The 19,121-nt window shown below is 47.2% G+C and overlaps 1 protein-coding gene across 1 annotated transcript; it reads right to left on the bottom strand.

Annotated features, from left to right (window-relative positions):
• Positions 1-4,477: 4,477 nt before the first annotated feature.
• TLX1 (T cell leukemia homeobox 1) lies at positions 4,478-15,946 on the bottom strand. The gene is made up of 3 exons (XM_048858298.2): positions 15,472-15,946; positions 11,532-11,733; positions 4,478-5,873 (listed from the first exon to the last, which is right to left on the bottom strand). Exons 1-3 carry the CDS (start codon positions 15,944-15,946, stop codon positions 5,651-5,653), a joined length of 900 nt encoding a protein of 299 aa, XP_048714255.1. The 3' UTR covers positions 4,478-5,650.
• Between the last annotated feature and the right edge of the window lie 3,175 nt (positions 15,947-19,121).

The following is a 19,121-nucleotide window of genomic DNA, read 5'->3' as shown; positions in this document are numbered from 1 at the left end:
CCGGGAGAAATAAGAGGCCCAGATGATCTTGTAGGTGCTACCGTACATAGGGACATAGGACAGGAACGGTACCCTGTGGGTCATCCAGTCCATTTCCCTGCTATCACATGCAACCCAGCAAGATCCACCTTAAAACCAGTTAGATTGGTTGCCCAGTACTGCTCCTACTGGGAGACTTGTTCAAGAACCTTCCCCCTCTGATGGTTAGAACCTTTCTTCTCATTTCCAGCTCAATGTATTCATGACCGGTTGGGCCCCATTTGCTCTTGTGCCAATATTGTTCTTTAGCTTAAATAGTTCTTCTCCTTCCCTGGTGTTTCTCCTCCAATGGATTTATTAATAAGCAATACTAAGCTCACTAAGGTCCAATATATCAGCCCAGGACGTATCAGGGATTAAGCTGATATTTCACTTAATCTGAGCCAACAAGGTGTCAGTTCAGCAAGGTACTTGAGCAAGTGCCTAACTTTATGAACAAAAAATGTCATGGGCTTAAAAGGCTTGATCCTGCCCCGGGCGGAGCACTCTGGCCTGGAGCCAGCAAAGCCCCTAAGTATATGCTTAATCTTAAATACAAGAGTGGTACCAGTGAAGTCAATGGAACTACGCACATGCTTACCTGCTTTGCTGGATCGTAACCAGAGTTCTCAGCCCCCGTGGGGGATCAAGCCCAAAGTTAGGCATGTATTAATTACTGAGTTGAATTGGGCTAAAAGTCAAGACAAATGCAGACATAATCAGCTCGGCTTTGTCTTTTTCAGAACTGCACAGATATTTAATATCTACACTGTGACGCTGGCAGACCAGGCGTCCCATAGTCACCATGTTTCAGTGGACCACTGACAAACACAGAGCGGGAAGCAGTCTGGCTCACCTGTGTGTTGGTATTGTTGAAAGAGGTATTAGCATTATAAGAATGTCTTTAGGCTTTATGGACTGCTTGTGAGTGGCTGCCGGCATTAATCTCACACATAGCATCTGTATCCCTTATTGTAAAGTAATGTTTGAGTGGTTTTATTGTGATCCTCTGTGACTCTGTAAATCACCAGATAGGAGAGAGACATTAACTAGTGTGAAGTGCTGATCTCCAACTGAAGGTGTTATGTCCTGTCCCTCAGGGAAGGACCATAAACATTAGACAGACTATTGAGAGACATTAAAGAGGACAAAAGATGGTTGTTTTACCCTTCATCCCCATCTGTGAAGATGAGTCATGCTTATGGATTCCTCCCATCAGCTGAATTTACCGCTCAGAGCTCAAGGAAGGAGGCAGATAAAAACCCCTAATTAGAAAGAACTGTATCTCTGTGCTGCTTGGACTCTAAGAGGCAAAGTTTGCTAGGCATGACCAAGAGATCCACAGTGCTCAGCCTGCATTAGCCCTAAAGGTCATCTAGATCTTGTTTCTTATAGAAGCTTCTATTTCTTTTCAAAACTTAAGATTAGAACTCATTTGCATGTGTATGTTCACCTGCTTTAACCTTGTAAATAATTCTATAGTTTCCTTTTCCTAGTTAGTAAATCTGTATATGGTTTACTATTGGATTGGCTACAAGCATTGTCTTTGATGTGAGATCTAAAGTGCAATTGACCTAGAGTAAATAACTGGTCCTTTGGGACTGGGAGTAACCTGAATATTGTTGTGAATTTTGGTGTAAGGAACCATCTAGCACAAAGGCAGGCTCACCTGCATGGCAAAATCGATCGGAGTACCCAAGGGGATGGTCTGTAACTCTGTGATAAGGCTGTTCTTGTAAGTGGGGAGTTTACACCACCTGATATTTGGTTGGGGAAATCCAAGTATAGACCTCTCAGCCAATTGGGGGTTTGTGCCTTGCTTCCTGACAGTCTGCCCTGAGGTTTGTACTCAAGCTATTGAGTCACTGCGGGCAGCTTTACACACAAATCCAACTGCATATTTCAAGCTAGATTTGTTTGGATTTTTCCCCCTTCTGCCAATGCTTGTTGCACCTTGGTTTGCATTTCCTAGCTACTGGCAGACAAACAATGGAAATCCATTTTGAACTCGGGCAGGTTTCACACCGGGGATTTAAGGTAAATGGAAGTGAAAAACAGCTTTCCATGCATCCTAGGGTGATTTATTCCTGAGCCCAAATAGGTACAATATGAAAAATCAAATCAGCTTTCAGCATTATATAATAGCCCCTGGATAAATTTGAGGTAATGTCAGTATACAAAATTGATATAATTATATCTCATTATTTCATGTCATTCCTTATCATTTTAATTCCATCACATTTCAGGCAATGTTTTTTTAATGTTTAGGTACACATTGCTTTAATAACTTGAAGTATGTATACTGGCATTAAAACCATTTTGCAACTAAACTCATTTTAATAAGAATAAGAAAAATGTTTTCACAGAAGACCCTTCCAGAAATGATAATTCCAGAAACAAAGAGGAAGGGTAAGATGGTTTTCTGTATTTGATTTTACTGCTAGTCTCATTTCATACTGAGCTTATCTTCTTCTATCCAGAAAGACTGCTACAGAAGTAAAAGATTTTCTCATTTCTAAAATAAAATATTGCTAAATGCACATATATAAGCAAACACATATTTGTGTGTGTAGCTTTCTTGGGAAATATTTTGAAGTATAAAATAAGTCACGCTGCAATTCTAAAATAGCTGTTTTGGTATGAAATTGTAAAGAAGTGATATGTCATAATAATAAACAGCAAAATATTCATAATATTAATAGTGAGCACTGTGCTCATTCTGACTGGTCAGTGCCTTTCCCTGGAAGGAGCACTTGCAAACAAAACCACATCTTAGCCCTATTGCTAATATTAAGTGATGAAAGATTGTATTCTCTCCTCTTCCTCTCTAGCTCCCCACACTTAAACAGACACTTAGAGTAGAGAAAGGAATTCAAAGTTACAAAAATCTTTGGCACTTGTCTGGGGAAATGCAAACGATTTTATTCTGGCTGTTGTTTGTGAATAGTTCTGTAGGATATAAACAGAGCTGCAAAAAATCAGTTCTCTTTGTACTTATTTCTCTGTGTGTGTGTGTGCATCTGTGTGTGTACACGTCCTATTTAAGGATCAAAAAACCCTTGAGTACCTTGGATTTTGGTCTCAACTCTGCCGTAATTAGTAAAAAAGAATAATCATCTTTGCTTTGCCCTGCTGTAACTTGCACTAAAGTGATGTTTACAGCTTCCTAAACTCATAGAAAACACAGGCTCTTTTCTTACATGCTTTCTGCACTCAAGGCTTGACACAAAGCTCACTGAAGCCAATTACAGTCTTTCTGTTGACTTCACTAGGCTTTGGCTCAGGCTCTCACTGAATTTGGAAGCTGGCCTTTTAAGGGCCTGATCCTGCAAACATCTCTGAGCCAGTAATGATTATCAGCGGAAATAAGCTCCATTATGAAGTCAGTGCAACATCTCTAGGGAGCATAAGCCCTAATGGCCTAGTCCAAAGCCCTCAGAAGTCAGAGAGAATTTTTCCAGTGTCTTCAGTTTGCTTTGGCCAAGGGCTTGTCTGCATGAGGAATAAAGTAGGGTGTGAATGTAAAGCATTACAGCTATTGCAGAATAAGATTGTCAAATAGGGAGGTATCGCACTATAAGTATTCTGATCAATTTCCCCCTATAAACAAGCCCTAATATCAAAAGAATGGCCAAAGCACTTAAACATGGGCTTAATTTAAGTGTGCAAGTAATCCCATTCCTTTTCAGCAAAGTCATAGAATCATGGGACTGGAAAGGACCTCGAGAGGTCATCTAGTCCAGTCCCCTGCACTCATGTCAGGACTAAGTATTATCTAGACCATCCCTGATAGGTGTTTGTCTAACCTGCTCTTTAAAATATCCAGTGATGGAGATTCCACCACCTCCCTAGGCAATGTATTCCAGTGCTTAACCACCCTGACCATTAGGAAGTTTTTCCTACTGTCCAATCTAAGCCACCCTTGCTGCAATTTAAGCCCATTGCTTCTCGTCCTAGCCTCAGCGGTTAACGAGAACAATTTTTCTCCCTGCTCCTTGTAACAACATTTTATGTACTTGAAAACTGTGATCATGTCCCCTCTCAGTCTTCTCTTCTCCAGACTAAAGTCCTTAGCATCTGCTTAATTTAACCACATAAGCAGTCCCAATGAAGTGCTTAAAGTTAAGCAGCTGCTAAGTGCTTTGCTGGTTTTATACCTAAAAATGTTAGCAGGATCTGGGGTAAAATGTATTACCTAACCCCCTAGGTGCTGGAGCCAAGAAGATTCTACATAAATAGAAGGGCAATGTTAATTCCATTTACACCTCAACCTTAATTTTGAAGACAGTTGCCACGTGACTTCTGGTGTAATATTCCCTCTTGGAACTCAGTACAAAAACAAGAGCAAAGCCTTAGCTGATTTATCCAGTATCCTGGACTTTTTTTTTTATTATTCTTTTATATCCACATAAATTACACAAGCACTTTATAAAATGAATACACATGAAACACCTTAGAAGTGCATAACTTAAAACAAACAAACAAATGCCTTTAAAAATCTCACTGAAAATATTTTTGATTGATTGTTTGTACCAGCTGCTTAAATTGGCAGTGCTGTTTTAGATTATAAGTAACTGAAAAATATATACTGTGTATATATATCTATATATATATTCCTGGAGTTTGCTATAAGAAGTGCTTGACTTAAGCATGTCTCCTTCCCTCAATACAATTAAAGAAATGAGAGAAACAGCTGAAAGTGAAAGATTTCCCCCCAACTTAAGCTGACATCTAGAGCAAAAGAAGTAAAAGAAAATATTGAACAACATTTGTAAATAATACCAAAATAATCCACTGAATGAAACTGCATTGTCTCTGCAGAATGCCACAGATGTTTCAAGAGTTATTAAAATATAAGTTGATCAATGCAGAGTATGTAGTATCCAGGGAAACAGTTTGGAATCTTCATACAATTATTTGCAATATGGTGCTTACTATCTTCAAAGGTCCGTCAGTTTCCTCTCTTATTCCCCCACTGGAAAAATATAATAATTAAAAGGAGGAAGAGACATTCCTAGGTGAAATCCAAGGAATTCACTTCCCCTGCACGTGGAAATCACCAGGCAAAAGACTAAAGCTGGGCTGTTTTGTCCATTTGTTGAATCCAGTCTGTGCATTTCTTTTGCGCCAATGACCCAGGTGGAGGCGAGGGGGTTTGTTAAAGAAACGTCAAAGCTCCATTTCAAGGAAGGGGGAATTATTTCATTTTAAATGACCAGTCTAAAAAAACGTATACAAAGAAACCAAAGGCCTGCACTGGCTGCGGACAGAATCCAGGGAAGATTTCCTCCATGGATTCTGAGAGGATGACATGGGGCTAACATATCTTTACTTTCTGGGAATAATTAAGGGAGCTCCTTGTTGTTCATTGTCCGTAATGGAGACTTTCAAAAGACAAAAAGGGAAATGCCACTTTTATCTGAATAATCCCGCAGGTGACTTTATTTTTTCCCCCCTCCCCTGCTTCCTGCCAAGAGGATATTTGCTGTCTCGGCACATTGGAAGTGTGGGGCTCTTGGGTGACAGTGTATAGGGGTAGTTTCCTGTTGGGAAGAAGGATGCTTCCAACTGTGCTGAAGCTTGGGTGGCTCGTAACACAGTGTGCGTGGGGGGGACCACTGGATTGTGGGCTCTATTCGCAAGCAGAGGCAACGGAGGTGACGCTGGTGATCTTGGACGAGTCATCAGACCAAGGCTGGAGGTTCTGGAGGGCGAAGAGGGAAGAGTTGTGGACACAGATGGGGTCTGCCTGGAGGGGCTGATTGATGCTTTTCTGGAAGGCCTCCTGCTGGAGCTGCATGAGGATGCGGTTGGCTTGCTGTCTCTCGGCCTCCCTCTCTTCTGCAGTTTGTCGTCTGGGAGAAAACAATAATCATGAATGATTTATGTCATGATAGAGCTGCCCTACCAAGGTCACGGCCTCACTGTGCTGGGCCCTGTACAGACACACAGTGAGAGACCTGTGGAAGGCCACAAAGCAGGGAATAGTACCCATGTCTCCTGAGTCCCAGTCCAGGGCACTAGCCACTGGACCACACTGTCTTTCCATTACCCTCCTTAAGAAAAGGGAAAGTACCATACAAAATCCAAAGCTTCCTTTGTGGCCACGGGTGCAGGACATGTTCTCATAGAGGAAGATACGGACTGTCCATAGGAGCAGAGAAGACTGAGCTGGAAGAGACCTAACTAAGTCAAATCTCCCCCTCCCCCCCACCCCATTCCCCTGGCCAATGCAGGATTGTTCCCTGTTCTCCAGGATGGTCCCCAGCCTACTGCAAATGACTGCAGCCAGGGATCTTGGGAAATTATTCCAGAGAGGTCCAAAGGAAAGGCAGATTTCCTCCACTCGCCCAGTGTCTGAGCTCCATTGTCCACAGCTTTGTGGGAAGTGACCAATCCCTTTGGTCTCCGGGGAGATCCCTTGTGGCACAGCACTCCCCACGGCAGGCGCACACGCAGCCCCTTTCCTTGGTGCCCAGTTAGGCCCCTTGAAATAACTTTGGCCAAAACCTGCGCTCCTTTCTCAGGCAAAACCCCATTCGCTTCGGTAGGTGAGGCTCTCAGGATAGAACCAGGAAGAAAGTTCTGGTTCATCCCTCAAGCTGTATACACTGTAGAGAGTGGAACACCAGGGTTGGTCTTCTCTCTCCTGGAAACCATGTGGCCTACTGTGGATCTCAGGTTACAGTGTCTGTGGCTGGGCTCAACACACTGTCCTTCCAGCTACTTTTCACTATGTTCCCCCGGGGGCCTAGCCAGCCCTAGAAAATCAAACAGGACAGCTGGAAGTTCACTGAGTCAAATGGGAACTCGGACTAGTTCTCACCCCATTGTGCAGCTTGGTTCCATGGTGCTGTCTCCCCCCTTTGGAGTATCCAGCATGGAAAGCATTATATCTGAATGAATCAAAGACCCCGGGAATGCATGCGCCACCCAGCTTAAGTTTTCCTGGCATATTAGGCCTTTGTGTTTTCCCTCTGAGGTACAGCAAGGCTCTGTTTGCGGGGTATCCAGGTATGAAAAGCAGAGGCATTTCCTCTGCCTATCAACCCTGTGTCCAAAATCAGCCAACAAAAATTCCTTCCCTCTCTGCTATTTCTGTGCTTCTCTGGTGGTAATTAGCAGATTTATGGCCTTATCTGTCACTTTCCTGGCTCTGCACTGATCCTTCACACTTTGTAATGCATTGCTGTAAAATCAATTTCTAATGAAACTATTGTTTGTTTGGGTTTCCTTTTGCTATCGCTGCCCTGAAAGGTTTCAGTTCATAACCCACTAGGGCTGGGGAAAAGGAGACGTGCTGGGTTATCTGTGGGAAACTGGAGTCCTGCCGGCTGTAGAAAGCTCAGGGACACCAAGTTGATTCTCAGCTCAAATACAGTGGCATGTTATTGACAAGAGCCACTGCATGTATCTTTCACATCTACAAAGAGCATGAAATATACATTTTTGTATCTGATCTCCTCTCTTTCCTCCCTGACCCACGCCGCTTGATTTACCAGGCATTATTTATTATGTAGCCGAGTCACCGTGTTATTTCATTCGGTAAAAGCACTTCCGAGGCACGGTTTTTATTAAAGACACGGTGTAAAATAGCTTTGGATGGCATTAATTTCTTGACAACTGTCAGGTGTAGCTTCATGGGATCGGAGACAGCCCTGTAAACTTCTTCTCCGACTTCAAGACAGCCACCACCACCAGAAAGTGCCGCGTTAAAGCAGGACAAAATTCAGCGTATGCAGCCAATTATCTTCTGAATAAGAGACGAGGAAAGAATTTCATAAATAATGTACGAGTTTTCCTTCCACAGCAATTTTACTCTTAATGCATATTTAATACTGTTTTGACTTCATCGAGAAATGTAACGCCGTCTCCTTTATAATTAGTGGTAACCGATTATTAATTTCACGCTGGTACGTTATTCTCAGTTAACACAGTTCGCAGCAAAACAAATAAATAAATAAGTCACGTTTCAAACCAAGAGAGAAATAAATACCCCACGGTGCAAAAACACCAGGATCCAGGCAATTTATTTAAATATTGCAACGGAAGGGCAATATATTAGTAATAATTATTAAATGCAGCCCATTGCCTTAATTGCAAATTTGTAAATTACGGAAGACCTTCCCCCCAGCACGAATATGAAGTGTCTAGCCCGGGGCCCGGCCCTATCCTGCTCCGATGGGAGTTTTTCAGGATCGGCACCTAACGTAGTAAAAGACACGGGAGCGGTCATTTAATGGGATTTTTACCCGTGTGAAGATTTAAGACTCGGACCCTATACCACTGTATGGCCCCGATCCAGGTCCCCTTCTACTCACCGCACGCTTTCCCCATTGATTTCAATGGCCCAGGTCTGAACGTGACCGAACAGGACTCGGTGAAAGTGATTTGGTCCCTGTTCCCTGAAGCTCTGGCAAATCGCGCAGTTGCTGCGATTTTTAACTTCCTTCCGACCGAGTATCGATCTCATTCCCCTAGAGCCCCTTCCCGGCCCTGCCAGGTCCCACCGCGAAAGGACTGGCCCAGATTTCAAAGTCTGTCTTGTCGCTGACTTCACCGTTCGTTGCACTGTCCCCAGCAGGAGGTTCTGGGGTTAAAATTAAGTATTATTAAGGCAATTGCAGGTTGTTTGCAACAACTGCCCGTGTACACAAAACTCCGGCGATTGTCCCCTTTCGGATTCCCACCCCTATTAAATAGCTTCCCATTGTATAACTTGTAGACATGCGGTTTAGGACTCTCTGGCAGTTAAATTAGAGCGCTAAGGCCATGGTGACTTGTGATATATACATTTATTGTTTGCTTCAAATGATCAAAGAATGTTAGTCTGTAGTTAACTTTTTAAAATTTCACTTCTTTCCTGTTTCCCTTCTAGGGCCGCAAAAACTCTTCCTCTGCAATGAATACATCACTCTCCAGCTGCCTGTTTGTGTGAGAGCCATTGAAGGCAATTACATTATCTACCAACTTCGATTCTAACTCCTGGAGTTGACAACATACAATAATTGACTCTAGACTCATTGAGCTCGGAACACAGGGAGACTTATTTCATACTCAAAGAGCTTCCATTAAACCTCGTGTATTTATTGAAACATCTCTCTTCCAATTCCTTTTGGCACATCCTAGCAAAGGCTGGTGTGTGCAATTCTCGCGCTAAATATTATATACAATCGCCTGTATTCGTCTATTTTTACCCGAGAACTCACCTCTATCTGTCTGTGGCATTTTCCCCATTAATGCAAACAGAAATCTTACTTATAGTAAGGAAGGGGAAATGGATTTTTAACCGCGTAATGCTACTGTGCATGAAGGATTTTTAGAAGCAAATTGAGATCAATCTTTTCTAAATAAGAGCTGATCTATTGTGGATTATAAATAGCTTTATCCAATGTACACAAGATGATTTAAAAAAAACCAAGAAGACAGTATATTTTGTTTTGCGGAGGACTTGAGAAAATAACTCTCTAGTCCTTTAAAACTCAAGTCAATAATAATTCAGAACTTCAGGATAGAGATTTCAAACCATTATATACATATATATATATATAAACTTCCTTTTGAACAATGGTTATTGTCACACCCTTTCTTGGCTGGTACCGTGCATGGGAGGGTAAGTAAAGAAAACAAGACGGGTTTCATTTCTTAAACGTCCTTTGTGTAACTACAAAACCCCAACGGGATTTTTTCAAAGTTAAAATCCCTCGCTTTTAGCATAGCCAATCACTTCAAAGGCTTCCAAATCTACAGCAGTTCATTTCCCCTGCACTTTCAGGACTGCTGAGGCTGTTCAAATAAATATCAGCTCATATTGCTGTCTTTTTAGGGCACGGTACTGAAATCCACAGTCCCGTATTACTAATCTAAATTTTCTGGTTGCTGGTGTGAAAATGAATAGCTCAGTTCATACCGTCATGACACAGGGGGGATGGCTTATGGCCACATTCACCCCCTCTAGCTACTCTGGAAAGCGTCCCTGAGGCGAGGCCATCCTAGGCTACTGCCACATGGCCCAGGAAAACAGGGTTCCCTCTTATGCCTCTTGACCCGGGCCTCATGTATTCACAAAACGCTGCATTTATCATTACAGATCCACGTAGGCACCCACCCGCTTTTTGGTCAGTACAAATCACGGACAAAATACAACAAAAGAAACACCCCCAAGGGCCATAGAGTCAAAATGACATGCTCGAGTTTGTACCTTTCCTTCTCCTCCCAAGTACTTACAACTCCCCAGAATACACCCCGAAGATGCCTTTTCCCAGTAAAAATTGCCTCCCCACTGGGTAGCCTCGTTTTTTTAAAAAAATGAAACATAATTTCGTTCGGATTTTTCTCCTCCGGAAATGGTTTTCCGTTATTACTGGCCCTTCTTGTTCTCTGTATAAAACTACCAGGCCAGTTTAAAGACACCGGGGAAAGAACTGTTACCCTGGGAAGGACTCGGGGGAAGATCCGGAGCTGGTATAAATTGCCTTAGCTCTGGGGGGAGTAGAGAGAGTCCATCAGAAATCCACCGGTCCCAAACACTGTCACTGATTGTTGGCCGGCCATGAATATATCTGGGAAGGGGCGTGTTTTTCTCACCGGTTCAGATGGAGAGAACGGCTGGTGTTTGGGGACACCAGTCTCCTCCATTTAATACCTTATGTACTTTTTAAAGCACTGAACCAAAAGGATCCCGCCAAAGAGAGAAAAAACTGGGGTCTGAAACACCTTCCTGAACCAAAACCAAAACCAAGGAGGAGTCCTCGGGGCACCTTATAGACGAACACATTTAAGCTTATGCCCAAACAAATCTGTTAGCCTCGAAGGTGCCCCAAGGACTCCTCCTTGGTTTTGCTGACACAGACTAACAGGGCTGCCCCTCTGGACCCTTCCTGAACCCCGTTCCTCCACTTGGCCGGATCCCAGCGGAGTCACACGCAATGCCAGGCCGGCGCGCTCTTTCCTGTGTCCTGCCTCCCCACTGCACTTCACTTCTGCTGCGGCGCTTGGCCAGCTCGCTGATTCCGGAGTTATCCGCGCTGACCAGTTCACCCAAGCGTAGACCTCTCTCTCCGGCTGTGGGGTCTGAAGGGACCGCGCCGCGTGTGCGGATCCCCCCCATCAGCGCTCATCTCAACCGGACCAATGCATCGACCGCCCACAGCCCCCCGCCCCGGCTAAGCGCACCCGGCTTTGCTGAACAGAACCGAGATGGTTTTCAGCTTAGCGCGGGCCGGGGCCTGTCTTTCAAAGGGGCAAAGCTCCGACTCGGAAACCCTCTAAAGGGCAGCCGCGTGCGAGGAGAGACACAAACCCACACCCCGCGGGGGCAAACTTCTGTCACCCCGTAGCTCAGCACCCGGGTAACAGCCCCGAGGGCCGCCCGCGCAGTAACGCGACACACGCCGGGCGAAGCCCAGAGGGGCGCGCCACCAAGGCAGCCAACCCCGGACAGTGCGCAAAGACAACAGAGACAGTCACCCACCAGACCAAATACACCCCCAGGGGCGGGATTCGCTTCTGACCTCCATTTTGTCCTCCTGTTCTGGAACCAGGTTTTCACCTGGGCATCTGTCATCTTGAGGGCCTTGGCCAGGGCTGCCCGCTCGGCCGAGGCCAGGTACTTCTGCCGGTGGAAGCGCTTCTCCAGCTCGCAGATCTGCAGCCGGGTGAAAGACGTCCTGGGTTTCTTTTTCTTGGGCGGCGTCCGGTTCTGGTAGGGGTGACCTATACGGCGTGTTACAGTGAAGGGTGAGAGGGCCACTGGGGTGGGAGACGGGGCGGGCGGGTGGGGGGGGGGGCAAAGAAGCAAGCAGCAAAATATCAGGAGGGGTCCACGAGCAATAGCAGAGACAGACACAGAGAGAGATTGCGAGGGGAGTGGGCAGAGCCTGGCCTGGGAAGCAGGGCCGAGGGGCGAGGGGGGGCTGTTACCAGAGCCCATGCTGTCCTGGGCGAGCTATAGCGGCTAATAGCATGCTGCAAAGCACCCCCGCCCGCCCCAGGCCTACCCTTCCCCCGCAATAAACCCCCTCTCGGCCCGGGCCCTCTGAGACACCAACATCCCTCAGCCCCGAACCCTCCCTCTGGGGCTGGGGGTGTAGAAAGGACCAGGAGCGGCAGATGTTAGTAATGCGCGGTGGGAAGATGCCTGGTGCTGCTGGAAGAGCAGGAAAGGCCCCACGTCCTGCAGTGACTTCGTGGGAGCCGGATCGGCGCCGAGTCCCCTGTGCTAACTACCGAGATTTGTCTGAACGCGTGTCTGTTATTGGCAGCAAACTGCCCTTTCCCCCGGCCAAAGCGCGAAAACAGGCGCCCCCGTGATGCACCCCCGGCTGTCCCGCTGCCTGCTAACCAGGGCGGGGGGGATGGACAGGGATTAATTCGCTGCCGCACCCAGGGGTGCCCAGCCGGCGGCATTTCCGGGGGCACGGTCTGCCTGTCATCGCAAAGGGGAGCCTTGGCCATTTCTCAGGCTAGGGAATTTGATTTTCTCGGTCAGTCCAGGCGCTCAGAGAGCCGCCTTTGGACGAAGTCGGTGTCAGGCGCCTGTTCAAAATACAGCTCGGGGCGTCTGTTTATTTCATGTAAAGAGGGAAACTACCCGCCCCCGAGAAAGTTCCTGGATTGCTCTGAATGTGACAAATCCATTTAACACAAACACGGGCTATTGGGTTAATAAAGCGGATGCGGGGGGCCCGATACTTTGTGGAATGAATCATCTCTCTGATATTGACAGATTTCCACAGTTCAGATTTGTTTTAGTCCCTGGTGTGTATATGAAGGTGATTTTTTTTGGTCTGGGGTTTTATATCTATATATATCTATATCTCTCCTTTTGGTCGCGCTGTTTAATCCCATTAATAAAGTTTCTGTCATAACTGATCATCTATTTCCCCTGAATTAGGAAGGACCTTACCCACAGAATTCTCTTTAAACACGAATATCCTACCTCGTCCTGATGTAGAACTAAGTTTAAAATCTGATCCTGCACCAACTTCCACGGAACACAAACGCGTGTTTACTTTCCCCCTTTCTCACTCTACGCAGGAATCGCTGGGGTGGGTCGAAATAATTTCGATGAGAGCTTCATAAATACAGAAAAGGCTCCCGGAAGTAGCGTGGCTGTTTATTAAATTGTATCTGTCTTTATTAGTTGTCGAACAACCTCTCTAGGCCGGATGCACTGAAGTGAGGTACAAGGGCGTCGCCCATTCAGCGGAGAAGATAGGAAAACACTGTTATTAGGGCGATCTAAACCGTCTTCTGTCTACGCATATCTTCCTCTCCTTATCTGCAGGGCCTCTCATCCCTCTCGCTTGCTATTGTAACTAAGCTCCCATTTTGACAGTCCCTCTTCCGGACAGAGCAGAGAAGCGTCTGCCCTCCTCCCTGTTCCGACACATATATAATCAGGCTGGCAGATAATGGAAAAATATAGGCCCCTAAATCTTTTAGAGCACCTAGTCGGTCCGGAAGCTAGGCAGTACCTTCCTTCCACAGAGCAGACGAAACTCAGATGACAGGGGGACATTTGCTGTCAATTTCAGGCAAAACGGCCTTTTGTGATAGTTGCCTAACTAGGATCTATCATGCATTTAATCCTCCCCCCCCCCCCCCCGCCCCCATTACTACTGTGAAATGGATGCCGCAACAACTTCCTATCTAGCGGCCAGAGCACATGGCAAAGAGTTAGTTACTCCAGGGCAAAAGGTACAATACCTCCCAGATGGAATGACCTGTCCCTGTCTCCAACAGGTAGACATTTACCGTCTTGAAACCCATCCAATTGCCGAGTTTAATACTCGGCAGTAATAACAACGGATAATACCACCCGATGTTGTCTCTGGGAAGCCTTTTGTGCAGTGTTTCTACAATGACATTTCTAGGTGCCGTCATCTGTCCTAAACCAGCCTAATTCTCCTCCTCTCGCACTTCTATTATGGGCTCTGTTCCCCGGGACCCACTCAGGGGAAAGCCCCACTTGTGACCAGGACAGTTTTGCCTGTGTAAATAGTAAGAGAGCTGAAATATTCGGCAATTCTAACGACGCCTTTCATCCCGGGATCTCAACGCGCTCTATAAACAATGATTAAATTGAGCCTTATCCCCCTGGGAAGTAGATAAAGACTTCATTCGGTTGTATTTTTAATTATATGAGTAAATTGATATCATATCAAAATTAGATTTAAAAATAATCCCAGTTGGTCACACTGGAAAGTGTAAATTAACCAGGAGCTGCTTTAAAGGGGACGGATTCTCCCCATTTTACAATTTTTCTGCCTTTTCAACCCACTCATTCTGGTGTTGGGTTCGTTTCCCAGTTCACACCCAAACAGCCATCCAGCCGCCCACTCCACACTGCTTCGGGTCTGGGGGTGCGGGCAATGGTGGAGAACTGACCCCAGAAATGAAGCGAAAGAGCAGCACTTAAATGTTTTGCTCGGCCCTGTGGGAGGAAGCCGCCTTGTCTGTTCATTATTATATTCTGCATTAGGCTCGCTTGGGAACTGCAAAAACACAGTTTCGCAGAGGAAATTTACATTGATCCGTAATCTTCCCTGAAGAAAAACTACGACAAAAACTTGTTAAAAATCATAGAAACATGAAATTCCTTTTGGGGCCTGGCCATAACGAAATGAGAGAACTCCAGTTCCCTCTCGGTGCCTGCCTGTTACTAGATCCAACAACTGGACTATCCCTCCCGCAATAATGTGCCGACATTAAACCCTCACTTTAAAAATAAATCCGTGAGCAGCCTTCTCTTTCCATGAGAAGTTAGGGATAAACAAATAATCTATTCTTTTCTGAGCTAAACCCCCCTGAAAAATCTGAGCCTGAAAAACTTTTTCAACTATTTTCGGGGTGAGTTTAAAGGGTTTAAATGTGACCCCCCCCCACTGTGAATTTATTGTTGTTATTATTAGAGCCTAACTGTGCTTTCTTAGTCAAAACGTATCTGTACTGACTGATTCATTTATAAATCCTGCTGTCCCTTGGCTATCTTTGCACCCAATAGCCAAAATGCACTTGGGGAATCGTCCCAACCCCCCGGTAATTAATAAATAATCCCATTCAGGTGGATTCACCCCCAGATCGCTAATTGTGCTGCATCCTTTGGTAGGATTCTTTCTTTCCTCGTCGGCCTCATTACTCTCTGCCTCAGTGGCTGGCCGGGGACTAATTCTACGCAGGGATTTGCTTCTCTGTGCCCATTGCTCGGAGCCTGGAGAGCGGGGCCGGGGTCTTGGTGATCACCCTGGAATCAATGGATCACGCCCTTGCCGGCGCGCCCGGCCAATCCCGGCCGCCTGGAAAGGGCAGCGAGGGGGAGGCCAGGGGACAGGGCTGTCTGGTGCAGCGGGGAGGGAGCCAGGTGGGCCCGGCATAGCGGCGGCGGTGATCCCGACAGGGAGGCAGGCGAGCCGGGCTGCCCCGCTCTGGAAGCCAGGGGACGGGACTCACCTGTGAACCGGTCTTTCGTGTAGCGCCTGTTGCTCTCCATCCAGGGGAAAGTGAGCCCCGTGAGGTTGTTCATGGCGTTCACCGAGGGCACGGTGGGCATCCCGGTGGAGAGGGGCTGGTGCCCGCCGCCAGCCAGCGGCCTGTGCGCCGGCACCCGGATCACGCCCCCCGCCGAGTTCAGGCCGTTCCCGTTCATGGCCACCCCCATGTTGACGTTGTAGGAGCCCGGCAGGGAAGCCATGCTGCAGGCGCCCGGGTAAGCCCCGGCCGAGCCGCCGCTCGCCCCGTAGCTGCCGGTCATGGTGTTGTAGGCGCTGCTCACGATGCAGCTCAAGCCGTAGTCGGAGGAGTCCTGCAGCCGGGAGCCGGAGATCATGCAGCTGCCTTGGTCCGGGTTGTTGAGGATCTGGTCGATTCCAAAGCTGATGGGCTCGGCGTGGCTCTGGTGGAGGTGGTGAGCCCCTATGTGATCCATGCTGCCGCTGGTAATCCCCCTAAACAACACAAAAGGTGGGTCGTCCGCCCACCACCACCCTGCTCCAGGCCAGTGCCGGATCAGGGAAGAGATTTACACCGCGCGCCGCTCCGGTCTCGCTTCGCTTCGCCCCAAAGCCTCCAAGGAGGCTGGAAGTGGGGAAGGAAGGGCTGGAAAAAAGCAAGAGCGGAGATTTGGGAGAGAATGGGTGAGAGTGTGCGAGCGTCTGGACTCTGGCTCGGCTGCGAGGGCATCAATCATGTTACCAGAAGGCCTGATACTTCTAGGCCCTGGGTCTCCATTGGCTGGATCCTGAGAGCAGCTGAATGAATGACAGTCAGGGAAGAGCGAGAGAGAGAGAGAGAGGGGAGAAAAGGAGTTTCTTTCAGAGCCCAAAAAACCCCAGGCTAGCCAGAGCCTTATAAAGTCAAGTCACCCCAGCTACAGCGCAAAGGAGGCAGCTTGCAACTGCCGGTTGTTTATTTGTGCAATTGACTAGCTCACGTTTTCTCTAAACATCCACACGCCCCCACCCTCCCCCCGGTGTATTTCTCGTTCCTCCCATCCAGCCCTGGGAGAGTGTAACAGACACGAGTGCCTTTCCGCCGCCCCGTGGAAAGCTGCAGGTATTTTGCTGCCATTGTGCAAAGCCCTTCGTGCCCAGACAAAGAAGGTAAAAGCTTAATCGGCGCTGGAGTTGCAATGGCTGGGGGAGAAGAAGGAGGGGGGGCTCCTTTCTTTTTCCAAAGTCTGAGGAGTGGAGGGGGCAGAAATATGAAAAAGTGAGGGATCTCATATCTGGATCGCTGTCCCTGTATAGATCCGTTCTCTAATATTGTATTCGGTATTTAGATTTTCATATAAAAATCTGTTGTCTGCAGAAATCTAAATACATAACAAAATAGTCCACGGAGGGTTTACCAAGGAGATGTATCTATATACACCGTGCTATTTGTAGAAATCGAAATACATAATACAAGATTAGGCGGAAGATTTACAAAGGAGATGGATAGATGGATATATTTGTTCGTGGAAATCTAAATACATAATACTCTACGAGAAAGGATTTACAGAGGATATATAATATCCTGTGTTGTTTGTATAAATATAAATACATCGTTTTATATTATATGTAAAATGTTTATCTCGGGCACCCACGATTTACTTTAGAAGTGACTCGCCTGTCCCTTCTGTAACTAAATTATCAATCCGATTCTTTACACACCGAACATTACCCCGGTGCTCCCAGCTCGGGCCCTGCGGAGTGGGGGTAATAGAAAGGTTGCATCAGACTGGATAAATGAAGAATGACCCCAAACCAATGCTCCCTTGATTTGAGTAAATCAGTCATATGTGGCAACCTCTGCGGATAACTCAAAGAAGAGGAAAGGAGGACTTGTGGCACCTTAGAGACCAACACATTTATTTGAGCATGAGCTTTCATGAGCCACAGCCCACTATCCCGAAAGCTTCTGCTCAAATAAATGAGTTAGTCTCTAAGGTGCCACAAGTCCTCCTCTTCTGTTTGCGAATACAGACTGACACGGCTGCTGCTCTGAAACCGAAGAGGGGTAGGTAGCTAAACCCACTGGCCTAGCGCTGGCGATGGGCATCGCTTGGACGCGACTTGTGCAGAGCCTGGAAGCGCACCCACAGGGAGCGGTGGGAGAGGCAGGTCTGAAGGCCGACCTTTTGCAATTGAACGCACGTGTGTAAGCAGTTAAAAACGATCGGTCCTTTCCCCGGTTTGGGTCGAGGGCTGTTTCTCTGCGCCCACACAAAGGTCGCTCCAACGGGCTAATCTCACAGCAGCCAGCCAGAGGCATCCGCCGGCGGTTCCCCGGGCATTTTTAAGGCCATTCTGTCCGGGGGCTGCTCCCTACCTGCTCGCGGGGCAACCCGACGGATATGGCTCAACAGTCACCGACTTCGCTTGAGCCAGGAAAAGGGCCCAGGCAGCCAGCCGGGGTTGCATTTCCCGAAGCGTCTCCGCAGACGGCTAGTCCCGGGCCGTCTGCCTCCTACCCCAGCGCCTGTTCATTGACAGCGATCTCCGTGAGGGGTGTCATTGTAACTGAACGGGACGTGTTTGCCCACGGAGCGCCTGTTATTAACCTAGCCGTCCCAAACCTGGGGATCTCCACACTCCAAGGGATCCACTTGCGATCCCCTTTAGAAGCAAGCTGTCCCCTCCCAGAGGCTGGGATCTCCGCAGCTCCGGAGAAGGGGTTGCAGAGCCTGGCTTCTCCTGGGGCCAGTTTTTGCTGTGAGTTGAGTCTTGCCTGTGTGACGGTCCCGCTTGGCCAAGGGAAATTGAATTTGCTTTTCCAGCGAATAGAACAAATCAGCCAGTTTACAGTCTCGCCCCCGGGCTCGGGATGTCTATTGGGATGAAATCGCCAGGGCGTAAAGTGAGACCCTTTTGATCCAAGGCCGGGTAAAACTACACGCAGTACCCCCCTCTCACTACCGGTGCAATTATTGTGTCTCTCTCACACAGAGAATTGGTCCCTCACACACATCCATCATCGGACTGTTGCCACCGAAACACAAACTCCAAACCTTTTTTCCCAAACAGAGAGAAGATCGTGGGTAGGACAGCTTTAAACCACCTTCCAAATGGGGCAGGATCTCGCCTCCTCGTTAGGAACCTTAACCAAATTACCCCAATCAGCTATGCGCCACAGCCGATTCATCAGAGACAGGAGGGCCTGATGGATTGATTGAGTCTAAGAAGGGAGAACGTTTGCTCTTTATTTTATAAAGTATAATTCACGACAGACGTGCTGAGATGCTTTTCCTTAGTGGCACACGCACAAACCTGCCTTGTTCCTAACGCACACCCCATCCAAATACCCTTCCGCTTGGTTGAGTAGAGAGGAAACTATTTGTAGCCAGAACTTTTGGGCCCTGCTCTTAATCCCATTGAGGTCCATGGGAGTATTACCTCGGAAGGTAAATCCTGACTCTCTCTCTCTCTCTCTGGTGTGTGCGTGAGAGAGAGACCCCATGCATGCGGGCATTATATCCATAGATCTAATTCCTGCAACCTTGCAATAATCTGTGGACTAAATTGCCTGGAGGAGAGGGCACTTCATAGTCTCTTCACCAGCCACAATCCCTCGGCTATCAAAACTCTGAGTTTCATAGAACATCAGGGTTGGAAGGGACCTCA

The sequence above is a fragment of the Caretta caretta genome, chromosome 7 (genome assembly GCF_965140235.1).
Source record: "Caretta caretta isolate rCarCar2 chromosome 7, rCarCar1.hap1, whole genome shotgun sequence".
Classification (NCBI taxonomy): domain Eukaryota; kingdom Metazoa; phylum Chordata; order Testudines; family Cheloniidae; genus Caretta; species Caretta caretta.
Note: the sequence above shows the minus strand (reverse complement) of the source record. Positions and strands in the feature narration are given on the sequence as shown.

Excerpts from the sequence above, each read along its gene's own strand:
- TLX1 (XM_048858298.2), bottom strand. The coding sequence starts at position 15,946 with ATGGATCACATAGGGGCTCACCACCTCCACCAGAGCCACGCCGAGCCC. Across the intron at positions 11,734-15,471 it reads CACGAAAGACCGGTTCACAG|GTCACCCCTACCAGAACCGG; the intron begins GTGAGTCCCGTC and ends CACGCCGTATAG. Across the intron at positions 5,874-11,531 it reads AACAGGAGGACAAAATGGAG|ACGACAAACTGCAGAAGAGA; the intron begins GTCAGAAGCGAA and ends GTTTTCTCCCAG.